Source organism: Anser anser (assembly GCF_964211835.1).
Source record: "Anser anser genome assembly, chromosome: 1".
Classification (NCBI taxonomy): domain Eukaryota; kingdom Metazoa; phylum Chordata; class Aves; order Anseriformes; family Anatidae; genus Anser; species Anser anser.
In genome coordinates this window covers 127,257,846-127,273,772 of record NC_139720.1, presented here as the reverse complement: position 1 = coordinate 127,273,772, position 15,927 = coordinate 127,257,846, and the positions used below count along the sequence as shown (strand labels likewise).

Below are 15,927 nucleotides of genomic sequence, written 5' to 3'. Positions count from 1 at the left end.
TGGTAACACACTAAGAGTTTCTAGCTCCACCACTGCTATGCTACTGGTAGTAGTATCTACCAGGAGCTACTGTTGTTACTTAAATCAATTATTCCTCCTTTTTATCAGTGCTGTTGGGTTCTCCTTCCTGAATGCATCCATTTGCACCAGCCCATCAGGTTTGGTGTTCTGAACTCTCCTTGAATTAATCCACTATTAGTAATCTGGTACAGCCCTCCAAATTGCTTCTAGATCTTACTATCCATCCTCTCTGTTCCTTCACCCAAGTCCTCAATGGAGAGACCTCTCTGCTCTCTTTGCCATGACATAACCACAAAACCATTCTCCTGACAGCAAGTTTGAGCCATCTGACTGGCAGTGCTGTGTGGTGGGTACAGGTCACGATCTGCGAGAAGCACATTCTGGTAGTTCCTGCAGATATTTGGTAACGAGGAGATCCCAAAATTTCACTTTCACTGGTCAGCCTCAGCTGTACCTCCATTTCTGAAAATTAATATTCTAGCGTGTAGCATTAATTAGCTACTGATTGCAAAGCATGAAAAATACCTTTCTACATACTACTTATTGGTGACTTCTCTTACCTTTCTGATCCTCTCCCACCAATGTGGGCTGACACCACTTAATTTTCCCTTTAACATGCTCCCCAGAAAGATTTATCATACTTACAGTATGAACATGGCAAATGCCAGTTAGCAATGAGCACCATGAAACCCATGTGGTATGGAGGATAGAGGGGAGGCTGCTGGTGACCGTACCATGTCTACACAGAGGAGAAGTGCTGGAAGCCTGCATGCTTCCTGTGCTTCCCAGGCTCAAGGATGGTGCATCCAGCTTCCACTGCTTGCAACAACTGCAAGTGGCTTCGTGTGTATCTGAGGCTTAATCTCACCCATGCTGGCTGCCTGTCATCTATCGATAAACTAATCACCAGCCAGCAATTAGGATACAGCCACATCCCCTGCCCCCGCGATGGGTAAGGATGTGCCAGCAGCTGTGTAAGGCTTTACCCGTTTCTGCCTTCTGTTTGCCACCGCACTGGCAGGAGGAGGTAGCAGCCAGCCAGCCCATCATGTATACTGGAGTGCTGGTGAGGATGAGTTACCAAGGTAATGCCTCCCTGCACAGGCGTTTGCAGCATAGCGCTCAAATGTCCCCAAGACACGGCTGGTAAGAAAGGCTTAGCTCTGCTGGCGGTGAGAGGCCATCTGTCCGCATCCCACGCACAAACACGGTATTTCTCATGCTGATCAAGAAGAGCAAACAGATGGCACTCAGCAGCACGAAACTGATCCTGAGAAACAAAGGCAGCTCGTAGTAAACAGCGCGGGGCTTGCTTCTCGCACGAGCTGAACATGGGGCGAGCGGGGGGAAGAGGGACAGGGGACGTTTCTGGGGAAGAGGGACAAGGCAAGGGAAGCTCCATCCCCACAGGGTGATGAACAACACCCAGCAGGAGGGGCTGCTGCTTGTGGGCAGTCTCATGACAGCCAGGCAGCTCCCTGCTTCCCAGACCTCCACGGCCTGCCTCCGCTCCCGTCTCACCCGCGCAGCCTGCTCATCGCCCGCTCTGACTCTGCTCGTCTCTCTTCCCTCACAGGCCAGGGAAGGAGAAGTAGCCATTATCGACAAAGTTCTGGATAATCCAGACCTGACGTCTAGAGACTTTCAAGAATGGAAGCAAATGTACCTCGATATCTTCTGGGACATCTGTCACAGCAGCACCCCACGGGACTCTGTTAACGGCTCGTCCGAGGTCGATGCACTTCTAGCCTCCTTAGCGCACACGCACTCCTACATTGAAACGCATGTATAAGGGGCCCTCTTTTAGTCCACTTGCTACACTCCAGGCCTTTACTTAAGTGCATAGAGTAGTTTTTATATCAATCTGTGGGAGCTCTAGTAAATTATATTTTACTGTTACTCAGCTGTGTGAAGTAAACCCTCAATGGTCAACGATACCATGTCTTTAATGAGGATTTGTACATTTTATACGCTACCAACGCTCTGCTTGTGTTTACCTTCTGTGAAATAAAGAACGTGATCTTTACCTATTAAAGAAAAGTATTTAAAAGCATTTTTGGAAGACTGTGGCCTTCACAGAGGAAGTTCTACAAGCTAAAGGTTTTGTTATCGAAGGTCGCTTTTACAATGATATTTTATATTATATAATTCCAGTAATGCATTGCATTTTTGGAGTGCAGGTACTATTTTGGTGATGGGAGAATTAAAAAAAATAATAATAATCTATTTAATGAGAAACTCTAGGAGTTTTCTTACATAACAGGGAAAAAGTGTAATGCAGTGGTTTTGTTTCAGTTTTGTCAAACACATAAAAAGGTGAAAATCAGCAGACAAAATGACTAATGTAAATTTAAGTCTCAAACAGTTAGCTCTTATTTCTTTGTGCTTTTTAAAAGCCTGTTGCTGAGGTTTACCATCAGTGCAAAGGGATGCTGGTTTATATTCTATCTAAGACCAAATTATGTGTTACTTATTTCTTAATCACATCTGGTTGTGGGTTTTTGTTGTTGTTTGTTTGTTTTTTTTGTTTGTTTGTTTCTTTGTTTTAATTAGTCATGGTACTGTCATTTATGCTGCTTTTGTACTGAAGGTAATGGTATAATGTGCAGATTTTGCAAAAGAGAAAAGATAGACTTTGAACATCCTTGGTAACAGTGTTTCTCTTGCCCAGAAAAGCAGCAGAGTAAAAGGTTCCCAACGAACTGCTCTGAACCTGAGAGGCTTTGAAAATTCCTACAATAGAAAAGCAATTAATACAATTTTTCAAGTACTCTCCTATGTGTTTTCTGAGCTGTGAGATTTGGCCATATTGTACTTGGGGAAAATGTGTAATGGGAACAGATATGAGCACAAAACCTGAAAAATGACTGAGAACTCAAAAAGCCTCTGTTCTGTCTTTGAATGGGAAGGCATGTCTCCGGGTTCTGCTGAGTTTGCAAGCTAGCTGAAGTGTTTTAAACTTCCAGGAGAGTTGAGATGTGCTGGAGACAACCAGTGAACGTGGGCAGAAATATCTCATTAGAGCTAGGCACCTGCCTGCAATAGGAAAGTGGGAGGTAAATCTTAAATCATCTATTTACTCGTCATGGACTTGTTTTCAAAAAGTGATCAGAGCATGACAAAACATTTGTGCTGCTTTTCAGTGTTTTGCTGCATAAGTTAGGACACATGATATGGCTTAATAATGCTCATGTGAAAGGGGACAGCCTCCTTTATTCTTTTTACAGTGAGTTGTACGCTTAAACAACTTTAGACTATTGCTTGTACAGCTCAGTGAATGTACTTAAAACTTTATGAGCTCTGATATTTCCTGGCAGTTATATCCATGACAGGATGAAGGAAATAACGGACAGATTTTTTTTTCTCTCTTTTTCTTTTTATTCCTTGCTCTTTCTTGTTACTTTATTGCATTTGGATTGCAAATGTTTTGCAGATTTTGCACAACTGTACAGAACAGTGGCCTTTCTGTAGCCCATTTTCAGTAATCCTATATTCAAGTCGATATGGATGACAAATCACATATTAACATTTGTATAGAATTCTGGATCCAGTGTAATATTTGTACCATTTAGAAGAATATTGTTTGTATAAACTGGACATTTATTTACTGCATGGGTACTGACTTGTATATTAAATTTGTGAGGTTTTGTACATTTCTCTTCAAAAATGCTTGACATGAAATGGGTTGTGCTATTGTTCCAAGCATTTAGATTCTCTTGCTATTGTTTTACTGGACCAAAAGTAAATATATTCATATAAAAACTCTTTATAACTGATGGATGTATATGCACATTGTGTAGTTGATTCCTTGTCAAAACCAAGGCAGTTCAGGAGACTTAGATCTGTTGCTATGCAACAGCTATTCTGCCTGCACTTTACATTAGTAAAGTCAGCTTGATTGCTTTAAAGGTGAAAATTAAACATTACAGTTTTTAAGCTAGTCTAGTCACAAAGAACATGTGTCCTATCCATTGTGCTGCCTTCTTTTAAGACTATTAAATGTTCTTCTATATATATTTTTATTGTATTAACTCTCAGCCTAGAAAGGGAACTCTGTAAAATGAAGTACAATAAATTTAGCTTTTAAATGAATGCCTATGATTCAAGTTTCAATTTACTGCATACAAAAGCAATTCTGTGGCATCTGACTATTTTACCTGCATTTCAGGGATCAGCATGCCTTCAAGTTCTTCCACAATCTGTGTCTTCAAACTCTGCCAACATGGCCAAAAAAAAAATAAGGCCATTGCTGGTTTGGATGTAGGCAGACACTGAATAAAGACTGCTGGCAGCCTTCCATTGCCTTCCTCCCCTTCGCACTCTGATAAAAATAAACCTTTTTTGACTGCGGGATTCTCTCATGCACCAGTTCAACACTGAACAAGTTTACCATTATGACCTGGCATGATAAAGCAATGTATGCTATTGAGGTAAGTGCCAGGGGGATTAGATACAGCAGCTCCTGAAACATGTCTTATAGGGTCTTACAGAAAGTATACCCATTCAGCTTTAGCCATCTAAACTAACACAAAGTTTGGATACAAAAGAAAGGTACCATACCAGGAGTATGTGTTTTTAAAATAATACAAAATAAGCATCTGAAAGGCATGCTACAACAAAAGCCACTCAGAGAGAAGTGGCTTCTATGAAACAATCACTGTTTTAACATATGACCATAACTGAGGCTAAATTTAAAAAAATCCATGGTTTCTGTCCACTAATTTCATGCTGGTTAGCTAAGGCACTCTTGCCTAGTATGTAGCGTATCAAATAATACCTTTTCCTTGGCACTACTTGTTATTAGTTCTCATAGGCATCAATTTTCTAGTCTTTATACATCTCACTTTCATTTTGCTTAGCCATAGCACAGCAATTTGATAGCACTTACCAACTGGGAAAATTATCTCTGATTAAGAAAACAGAAAAAATGGATTATATCTTTTTAACCTTTGAAAAATCTGACTTGCAACAGCTGTTAATTGCTGTTTAGGTATTATTCTTCAAATAAAAGTCCAGGTTTATGATCCTAGCTCATCTCCTTCAAACCTGCGACTTGCTGCATCCTTCCCCTGTGAGGCTGGCTTTCAGCTCTATGAATCACAGCACCTTTTCCCAGGCTGCACCCAAACTTTCTTGCCTGGTTCCACCCAGCATCTTGCTTATCAAAGCAGAACCTCAACTCTGTCACATCCAGTGCAATTCCAATTTTCTTCTTTCTCCAGGGTTGCCCTGCTTGCTCTTCTCCTGGGATTATTATTCCGCAACACCTTAGCTCAGCAGTTCAGTGGCCTCTTTTGCAGAGTGTCACTGTCCCGTTCATCGGCCACTTCTGTGAGCTGCAGCACTGCACACTGCAGCCCACTCCAGGGCAGGGGGGCTTTGCAGATCTCCTCCCAGCCATCGTTGTCGATATCGTAGCCAACCACATCTTGCGTGGGGACTTCCCGCGAGTCTTGCCATTTCTTTCCCCCAATAAGAAGAGCCGTTTCCTCTACCACTGCCAGGCCATAGCAAAATCGGTCATAGATCAGTGGCCTTAAACGAGTCCATTGGTTTTGATCTGGGTCATACCTTTCTATTTCAGAGAATGGTTCATATAAACCTAAAAATGTGAATATGGCTTCTCTGATTGTTGCCATCTGATGCCCAAACCGAGCTATGCTCATGGGGGCTTGTTTCATCCACTGCCCCTCAAGAGAACTCAGAGAATAAACGTCTTTGCTTGTGCTGGCTGGGTCTGCATATTTGCCACCTGAGATGTATATAATACTCTTGCAAACAGCACTGGCATGGCCATGTATCTTGCATGGCAATTCCCTGGCCTTTGTCCATCTGTCCCTGCTGATGTTGTAGACTTCCACAGATGAATGCAGAGACCCATTCTCACCCCGTCCACCAATTGCAAAGATATCATTGCCCAGGACACAGCAGGAAAACTGGCATCTCTTTTCCAGCATGCCCATGGTTTGGGTCCATGTGTTAAATCTTGGATCATAGCGATGGACTTTGTTCGTAACCGATAATATCTTGTCCCTGTCAGCGTCACCTGGAGTGCCACCCTCTATTTCCCCACCCAAAACATAGAGGAAATTCCCCACCACACACACGCTGTGGTTCTGCACCCTGTCCTGCACCTGTGTAAGAGGTCTCCATTTGTGATTGTAAACGTCAAAGGCCACCACCTCAGTGACGAGCCCATCACTTGCCGTCCCTCCCCCCAGCAGAATGATCCGAGTTTTCTGGTTCCTCAGCGTGGTGGATTTATCCTGCAGGATGGGCTGTTTGAAAACAGATGTATGGTAATTTATTGCTTTAATGATCAGGCACTTAATACCTGCAGTGAGGGGCACTTCTGACTGCGTGTAGGTTTTTCTCAGCTCTTCCACTGGGATGAGACCATATCTAATGTGCTCCAAAAGGCTGCTTCCATGAGTCAGCCTGGATTTATCCTGCTTCAGCCACAGCAGCACAAGATTCAACAGGCGGGTTTCCTGCACCATGGGGAGATCTGGGGATTCCACCACCGCTAGCAAAGTCCTGAAGTTCAACTCAAGCAGTCCTGCCAAATCCAAGTCCAGCAGCTTCCAGAGATTGTTGACAATGTATTTTTGTGTTGCGACTAGGGCATCTGGCAGGTAGAACCTCCTGGCGACATTGGCGGAGAAGCAGCAGTTTTCCAAGGTAAGGTTGTTAACTAAGTATTGATTGCACAAGCCAATAGCATCTGTCACTTGCAAGTAGCTTGCAGCTTCCAAGGTCTCCTCCAGGCTTTCAAAGGAAAGGGGCAGCAAAGAAGTGTAAATGAAATCCAGGACATGCTGGAGACCGGTGGGAGAAACGACTTGCAGCTGAATCACATTGGCTTTAGACTCCTGGGTGTAACTTTTGAACATTGCTCGGAAATAATCACTGGAGCATGCCAATAAGGACTTGTGTGCAGGAAACTCGTTTTCCTTCACTTTCAGCAAAATATCACACAGAAAGCCCTCTGATCTCAGGGTCTGGTACTGGGAGAGCACGGCAGTGCAGTGCGCTTTGCAGTAGGAGAGGAAGTAGCTCATGGTAGGTAATGCAATGCTTTCCACTTGAGTTATTAAAGTGCAGTTAGATAGTGAAACAGCTGCCCTACTCAACAGCCATTGAATGAATGCCCACCAGACCTCCAGCTGTTAGAGAAAAGCCCAACCAAAAAAAAAAAAAAAGTCAGTCTCTTGCCCGGCATAGGGGAGTAGTTAGTAGATTTGCAGTGAATTCAATGCATTCCTTTATAGAAAAAACAGCTGAATGTCGTAACAGCCACAGGGTGCTTACTTTTCTCGCCTCTGTTGCTTGTGCAGGGATGAATGGTCCATGGCTGAGTGCTTGCTTGGCTGGCCATCAGGTGACAGATGAGGGAGCTAGATGACAATCCCAATCAGTGGCACTTTGTGTCTGCTCAGCCGTCGCCCTCGACCCTCCTTGCTCCTCAGGCAGCTCAAATAGCTCCTCTCTGGCTGCCAGCGCATGGCTCTGGGCAGAAGCAGATGCGTTTCTCCTCCCTTGTTTGTGTTTCAGCTTCAGATAAGTTTAGACCTCACCGTGCCCAGCACAGCAGCCCCCTTTTCATCGTCTTTTCACACTCACTCTGCTGAAGATCAGGTCAGCACCCGGGGATTATTACGTGAAGGTTTTCTCGGACAATAAATCTTTGCCCGGGAGGCGCTGAGACAACCAAAATATCACAGTTAGTCACTGGCCCAATTTGACATGCATTTCTGGGCCCTTTGGTTCACATGACACCGGCGGGGCTCACAGCTACCAGAATAGCTTCAGGCGGCGCCCCCAGGGCCCCCCCGCCAGGAAATGGCCGCCAAGGGGCTGGGCACAGGCCTGGGCCTGGGGCGACAGCGCGGGCATGGGCAAGAGCAGACCACGGGGCCACGGCCAGAGCAGCAGGCCTGGGGTGCCGGGATGGGAAGCACAAGGGTAACGCCTCTGCATGGTGGGGACTGAAATAGAGCACCGCTTCTGCCAGAGCAAACACAGCGCTGTTTATAGAAGAGGCTTTGCATAACTGCGTCCTCGTGTGCTTGCTGGGAACAAACCCTGCGGAGGGGCCGTAGCTGACTCCTTCATCTTGCTTGCTCTCAGCTTGTCCCAATTAGAAGCACGTATACAGGGATTATCTCCGATTTTCACCTAGGCCTTTCAGGATCTAATTTCTACCAGGAATAGTAGCTCGGAGCAGGCTACACATTCTGATCTCTTACAGCTTTCTTTTCATTTTCTTTCACCTTTTGCTGAAGCCAAAGGTAAAACTTTTTTTACTGCGTATGTTTATATTTGTTTATGTGGTTTCTGGTTCATTCCTGTAATCAAGGGGTGTTTGGGAGCTGACTGGATCCCAGTGCAGACCATGTATGCCGTGCTGCTCTTCTAGTGAGCAGAAACTGTTGGCAAGCAGACTGATACGTACACACACTCAGTTTGTGGGGGATGATTCTAAAAATGTTGTTCTTCATTGCTGCATACATCTGAAAATTCATTTCCTGCTTAAACCCACTTTCTATCATCACGTTGTAGACCATAAATCAGGATCTTGTTAATAAAATAATCCCCCTTGCTAGCAAAATGACATATACGGACACTGGGGATGGTGTAGGAAAGGGACGCCTTCTCTCTCTTTTCCAGTGGACTTGCCTGTGTCCATGTCGGACCCCTCCGAAGCATTTCAGATGTTGCTAGCAAAGCTGTGCGGCTGAGGCCAAGCTTCTGGTTTGCCGCTATTCCCATTTTGCACAAAGGAGAGTCCGGACACCTCCACCACCCTCCACGCTTTGTCATGCTCCAGGCGCGACAAAGCACTGACTGAACTGGTTTTACCTCTCAGTAGTGCAACGCTGACAGTAGTTCACATCAGTCGAGTGTCAGCCGAAGGTGGTGCACTGCCAACAGAGCCAGCGCTGATTTAACCGGGGCCTGATTTAACACCCATGCCAGATAAGCAGCTCCTGTAATTGCATGCAGATTTGCTGTGTGATTCCCTCTCAGACCTCCTTCATCTTTATGGCAAGCTGGCTAATGGAAACAGTGAGAATCACGATCCTTATGAAGTTGTTTATCCGACTGGAGGTTTTTTTCTTTCAGTTATAATTGAAATAAAGTCAAACCCTTTCCCGTCCCCTGCTCTGGAATGACAAAAAAAGATTATCGCTGTCAAAATGAGGCTTCTCCCTGCTCCACTTTTAGGCAGCTGGCTTTGTCTAATTGGGAGCCCTCCTTTAGACAACAGACAAATTATCTCCAGGCAGCAGATCAGATCTCCTGCACCTTTGGAAGAATATTTAATGTCCATTAGCAAAAGAGCAGACAGTGACTGAACAGCTAACTTATGAATCTCAGAAAACCACCTAGTACTCAGTGGGATGTAGTCAAGCCACGATCTTATTTTTCTCATCCATAATTTGGAGGATCAGATCTAATTTTTGACTTACTAGATGCTGCTTAAAATTAGGGAAACATTAGTGTTTCAGTGATGTATGATTTGCTGGGAATAGATAATACATTTTTAATCATGAGCATCACTTAGGCTTTAAATTAGATTTAGACTTCAGACTTTGAGTATATTTTATGTTGAAATCATTGCTGTACTGCAGCAGATAGTCTGCAATAACAAATATTCCGGGGGTGCACTGCAAAAAAATGTTGGCTTCTACTCTCGTAGTCTTTTTTCCTCCTATAAAAGGCTGGAAAGTTTCCTGAATTACAATGCTGTATTCCATTTAATCTCACAAGTAGGCCATCAGTTAGTAAACACTTCAATTACCATTGTAAATTTTCCCAATTACTTTTTGAGTAAAGGTTATAGAAAAGTTGTACAAGTAAAATTAGGATCATTAGTAACAAGTGGCTTGCTGCGAAACATTCGTTGCAAAAATCCACAGTGGAGGGTTTCTAAGCTACACTTTGTACCAGAAGAAATCAGTGTGGTCCAGAGGACAGCACAGCAAATGGTTCAGATGCTTGACAATGTGCTGCATCAACACATATAGCAAAAGTGAGCCAAATGACAAATGGAATAGGGATGCTGTAGAATATAGGCTTTCTAGAAACTGCTACTGAGAAGGACAATATTGATTTAAGTTGTCCTGTAAAAATAATTGGACTGGAGTCTGTACTTCATCCTTGAATAATCATACACAATTGTATTTGGGTCACCCCATCTATTTAAACCCAAGGATGTTTAGCCTGGAAACGCAGTCCATAAGAACAAAATACTAAGGGACATGAGGGAGAAATTTTCTTGCACCTAAAAGCAATATATGGCAAGATAGTGTCTGTGTATAAAAGCACAGGAGAAAGTTTGACAGCTAGGGTGAGGCAGGGCCATGAGGTTTCCATTTTGGCAGAGGGAGACTGGGGATGCGGATAGTTATACACCTCCTTTGCACCGTCTGTGTGCAGCAGGCGGAGGTGTGCCTAGGGCAGGTTGGCTGCTTGGGAGCAGAAAATCATCATGGAGCTGTGCATCCCTGAGCCTGTCATAGGAGCTTGCAAGCACTCTGACACTGTGAATTCATCTGTGTACTACATAGGAGGGGTCTGCAGCCAGGGACAATGCTGGCAAGAAACCTGGGCTGAGTGCAAGCCTTCAGCTCCCTCTGGGAAGAGATAGGGGTGTAGTGTGATCAGGGGTCAGAGTAGGGATCCCAGAAAAAACTTACTGCATGGAGATGTCTGCTAAGATGTCTGTGTGGCTTGTAGCCATGTAGATTTCTCTGTGGTTTATTTTTTATTTTTTTTTCAGTGTTAGGCTAGCACTGGCTACACTGATGTGAGAATGCGGAATTGTGTCAAACAATGAAAGACAAAAATGAAATACAAGTCCTTCAATCAACCTGTACCTCATTTGTTTTCTCTCTCTTTTTGCAGGTTCCCTTTCATTTGCCTCCCATGATCACAGATGCAGTTATGGTTTCTATACGCTACCACTGGTTTAGAAGTGAGCTTCCCTGGTGAATAAAAAACAAGTTGGGAAAGTTTTTAAGCTCAGCTGCTGCCTCAGAGCATCTGCAGTGGGATGAGTCAGATAACGCAGATGCAGAATAATGAAGGTGAGTGTGGATTTTAAACAGCCCATTTCAGAGCAGATGCACTAGCATCTATCTACACTAACAGCGCTTCATGGTGGAGGGCGGTTTCCACCTGCTGCGTGGGTTCTGCTCCCTTGGTGGCCCGATGGCACCAGAGATGCTCTGCATCCAGCCCTTGCTATCCCCCTGGGCCAGGCAGCAGTGCCCATGCTGCAGCTGGGGCAGAGAGGGACCTGCAGCCCCTTCCCCAGGGATTCCCCCACTCTGCATCCTGCGTCTGCTCAGAGACCATTGTTGCCCGCTGACCTTGTGCAGTGGGAACAAGAATAGCTCTCATGGAAGCTGCCCTGCTCACAGAACACTTCTGGATGCATGGAGGCCCCCCAGCTACAAAAGCAATATTTCTGACACCCATGAAACATGCCTGCCTCCACGAGACCTTGCAGCTGATAGAACTGGGTTCCCAAACATTATTTGCTTGGGTACTTCTAGTGGCAAAATGGGCAGCTTCTGGCTGTGTGACCACCTGGGTCTGGCCCATCTGCCTGTGGCTACAGGTAGCCCAGTCCACCCTGACATGATTTCTGTGCTCCTAGAGATACATGTACCTAGTACAAAACCGGAGTAACTGTGGGATCCTCACCTCAAGTCTAAGAAAATGATAAGGAAATGGGGACTGGCTACTCATGGTCTCTCAATGCATTTACTTGTGATTAAAACTAGGATTTATTTGTATAGAGACAGAAATGCAAGGAACAGACAGTGCTCTGGAAACACAGAAGATAAAACACCAATGACCTTTTCCTCTATTAAAACGCCATGTAGATGAAGTAAAGGTAAAAGAGAGCCTTCACAATTTGCTGCAGACTGCAGAGCTCTCTCTGAAATCCAGGTGCTTTTGACATAAGTTGGTAGGGTTTCACCTCTTCTGCCCTCTTCCATTCCTTAATTCGCATTCAAGCAAATGCCCTGTAAGATACAGACTGTTGCTTAGCAAAGTAAAGGTCACACCGTAATCAGCTGCTCTGTTACTCTATGAGATAATAAGAACCTGATGTCCACACTCAACTGATCACTAAAAGTGTTCCTAGAATCTGTACACTACTTCATCATCATCATCATCATCGTTAGCATCAGCAGCATGTTACTCGGTGACTCCAGACCCAGCTGCCTCCCTAGTCTGCGGCTCGGGCTTACCCTTGGGACTGAAGGGACTGCACCTGCTCCTGCTATTCCTATTTCACTTGCTCACAAGCACTCATGTTTGAGAGACTAGGATGTGGGTAAGAAATAGCACCCAAGCACTCGCACCAGGCAAAGTGCAGCTGGAATGAATTGCATGTGTTGAAGGATGGATGATGGATGGCAAACCAACCAAGTCTGTAGAGCATTTTTTGTCTTCACAGAATCACAGAATCACAGAATCGTCTAGGCTGGAAGAGACCTCCAAGATCATCTAGTCCAACCTCTGCCCTAACACTAAGTACTCCACTAAACCATATCACTAAGCTCTACATCTAAACGTCTTTTAAAGACCTCCAGGGATGGCGACTCAACCACCTCCCTGGGCAGCCCATTCCAATGCCTAACAACCCTTTCAGTAAAGAAGTTCTTCCTAATATCCAACCTAAACCTCCCCTGGCGCAACTTTAGCCCATTCCCCCTCATCCTGGCACCAGGCACGTAGGAGAACAGACCAACCCCCACCTCGCTACAGCCTCCTTTAAGGTACCTATAGAGAGCGATGAGGTCGCCCCTGAGCCTCCTCTTCTCCAGGCTGAACAAGCCCAGCTCCCTCAGCCGCTCCTCGTAAGCCTTGTTCTCCAGACCCCTCACCAGCTTCGTCGCCCTTCTCTGGACTCGCTCGAGCACGTCCATGTCCTTCCTGTAGCGAGGGGCCCAAAACTGAACACAGTACTCGAGGTGCGGCCTCACCAGAGCCGAGTACAGGGGCACAATCACCTCCTTAGACCTGCTGGCCACACTGCTTCTTATGCAAGCCAGGATGCTGTTGGCCTTCTTGGCCACCTGAGCACACTGCTGGCTCATATTCAGCCGACTATCAACCAGCACTCCCAGGTCCTTCTCTGCCAGGCAGCTTTCCAGCCACTCATCTCCCAGCCTGTAGCGCTGCTTGGGGTTGTTACGCCCCAGGTGCAGGACCTGGCACTTGGCCTTGTTGAACTTCATACAGTTGACCTCAGCCCATCGGTCCAGCCTATCCAGATCCTCCTGCAGAGCCTTCCTACCCTCGAGCAGATCGACACACGCACCTAACTTGGTGTCATCTGCAAACTTACTGAGGGTGCACTCAAGCCCCTCATCCAGGTCTTAATGATGTCTGGCTGAATAGAGCCATGCTAGAGTGTGGCAAAGGCATTGATGGGATGTGTTTTACTCACCCTCCTAATCCTCATGAGTTACTGAACGGTGTGTGACCAGCAAGCCTCACTGATCATTTGTCAGGCTGAGCTCAGAGCCAGTCAATAAGGGTAAAAGGTTCTGGTGGTCCTACTCACCAAGCAGAGAGACATTTCCCTCCATATTAGAAACAGTTCCTGAATTCCACTTCTGGAATAGATTTCTGGGGTAGCTATAGGAGCTAAACTGCATACGTCAAGTTTTCTTTTCCAGGCCAGAATCCTGGGAGCCCATGGCTTCAGTCATCTCCCCTTCTCGTCTGGTATGAGCTAGATGCAGACTGAGGCATGCATATAAGCTGTGGATAGCGGTAAGCCAAACCCCTTATCCCCAAGACACCTCCCAAGAACTAATGTACAGTGAGCACATTTTTATTAATTTTTACTTTAGAGTTCTTGTGGCAGCAACAAGCCAAATATTGACTTCTCTGTAGCAGTGCAAGGATTTTTCTGCCCTCAAAAACAAACAAACAAACAAAAAGTAGTCTACTTAAACCAGCTAGAAATGCTGCAGAGATACTGACTTCTCTTTCAGCAGGTTTAGTTTCTTCTCATCTGCCTGGGTAAGGACTGACATAAGTGGCTCCTGAAGAGAGTGAACATAGTTCATGCTCTGAGCCTCAGCAGTGTGCACCTGGCATAGCAGTGCAGCACCATTTTTTTGAATCAGCAGCAGAGTTTTCAGAGGAGCTTTGGATTTTTCCTGAAGTAGAAGACTCTTCAATTTATGTTAGATCTTCTGTCACACCGAAGAAATGGAATTGTAGACAGTTAGAGAAGAGCATAGGGTAGACAGACCTGAAACCCATGAAAGCCACAGGGGTAGGTGGAGGGGAACACAAACTTCAAAACAACCTAAAGACCAAACTGCCTTTCCAACACTGCAAAAAGCCATCTGTCCATTGGTCTCCCAAGTGGCCTGTCACTCAAGGCCACTAGGTGTCTCTCAGCAGAACATCAGGATGTGTCTAACATTAAAAGTCAGCAGCCGTTGGGTGGACTGCCTCAGCCTGTCTGAGATACCAAGCAACACACCCAGGGTAAGCACATGCTTAGATTAAACTAAATGCACATGCTTCGAATTCATTAACTTGACAGGTAACCACATTATTAGTACTTTCTGGAGGTAATTAACAATATAACAGGGTATCTGGAGGTAATATAACAATGCAGTTGTTTATGCCAACACTGACCATCTTGACAGGATAAGACTATGGCTTTCCTATGTTTTGGTCTCTTTCAGTCTTCCTCTTCTCTAAATTATGGGTCATTAAGCAAGTTACCACCAAGGAAGTTTCCTTAATTTACACCATGGAAATGGCAAATCTGATCAGAGGAAACCTGATTTATAAAAGGTAACTAGGTGTAATTATGCAGAGGAGTAGATAATCTCAGTACTTAGATTTTAATTGAGCTCATGGTAACATATGTGCCTATGGCCCTGGAAAAAAAAAAAAAAAGTCAAAATTAATATGTTAGCTTCAGAAACTAGGCTCGAGGCAGACTTCCAGCCCATCACTATGCACAGAGCTACTGCGCATTGCTATTATATAGCTTCATTACAATAGCTAAAGCAAAGTTTTTAAAAACAAAGATTGCATTAAGTATTTTCTCCCATACTTCTCACCATCAGCACCCTACAAGGAACCCTAACATCATTGCCAGGGCTGGGTAATTACATTCCCTTGAAAAGAAAACACTCAAGTTCAGGAGATGCCTTGACATGGCCATACCCACTCAGTTCTGATGCCCACCAGCTGTGCTTTTAAAATAATAAGCAATCTATACAAACAAACTGTACACCCTGGTATTTCTACTACTCATGGCTATGGTTAAGAGGATTTAAGTGGAAATAATAAAAAGAAAATAAAAGCAATCACCATTCAAACCACTTGTCCATTTTTCCCCAAGTGGGTTTATTTTCCTTTGACTAAACAAAGCACCTGTTAAAAGTCTGACAGATCATCTGCAGGGGGTTATATTTTGCAATTTTCTTAGAATAAGCCTTGTCATTTAATAAATATTTTCCACTTCAAAGTTTACAGAGTTTTAGGGAAATAGGGGTTGGTTTTGGTTCCCTTGAAACCAATAAGAATTTTGCCATCAACTCTGATATAGGCAGAAACAAAATATTCTCATCACAGAGAAATGTGGGGGACCATAGTATCTGTCCTAGCTTAATTTTTCAGCCTTATATACCAGCTTTCTCACCTGATTTGAGGCTATATTATCTCCTAGTGGTCCTCTTGGAATAAAGGTTGTGTTCAAGATCAAATACTTTACAGTTAAGCCTGCTATAAAGGGGGACTGATGAGTTTCTACATACAGCATATCATTTTTCATGTGTTAGCTCTTGATGCGTAGACACAGCAGCAGCCTGCATGGGGTGAGCAGGCCCTAGTGAGTATGCTGTG

The 15,927-nt window shown here is 44.7% G+C and overlaps 2 protein-coding genes across 11 annotated transcripts in view; one reads left to right on the top strand and one right to left on the bottom strand.

Annotated features, from left to right (window-relative positions):
- Positions 1-7,657, top strand: part of CNKSR2 (connector enhancer of kinase suppressor of Ras 2) — a 224,254-nt gene extending 216,597 nt beyond the window's left edge. For all 10 annotated transcript variants that reach the window (XM_083826294.1, XM_083826291.1, XM_083826293.1 and 7 more), the window contains one exon: positions 1,598-7,657. In XM_083826294.1, the coding sequence (XP_083682420.1) occupies positions 1,598-1,813 (216 nt within the window). In that variant the 3' untranslated portion in view covers positions 1,814-7,657. The remainder of the gene's footprint in view (positions 1-1,597) is intronic.
- KLHL34 (kelch like family member 34) lies at positions 3,376-7,082 on the bottom strand (the record flags this gene model as incomplete). The annotated part of the gene is made up of 1 exon (XM_083826364.1): positions 3,376-7,082. One exon carries the CDS (start codon positions 7,080-7,082, stop codon positions 5,295-5,297), a length of 1,788 nt encoding a protein of 595 aa, XP_083682490.1. The 3' UTR covers positions 3,376-5,294.
- Positions 7,658-15,927: the final 8,270 nt, after the last annotated feature.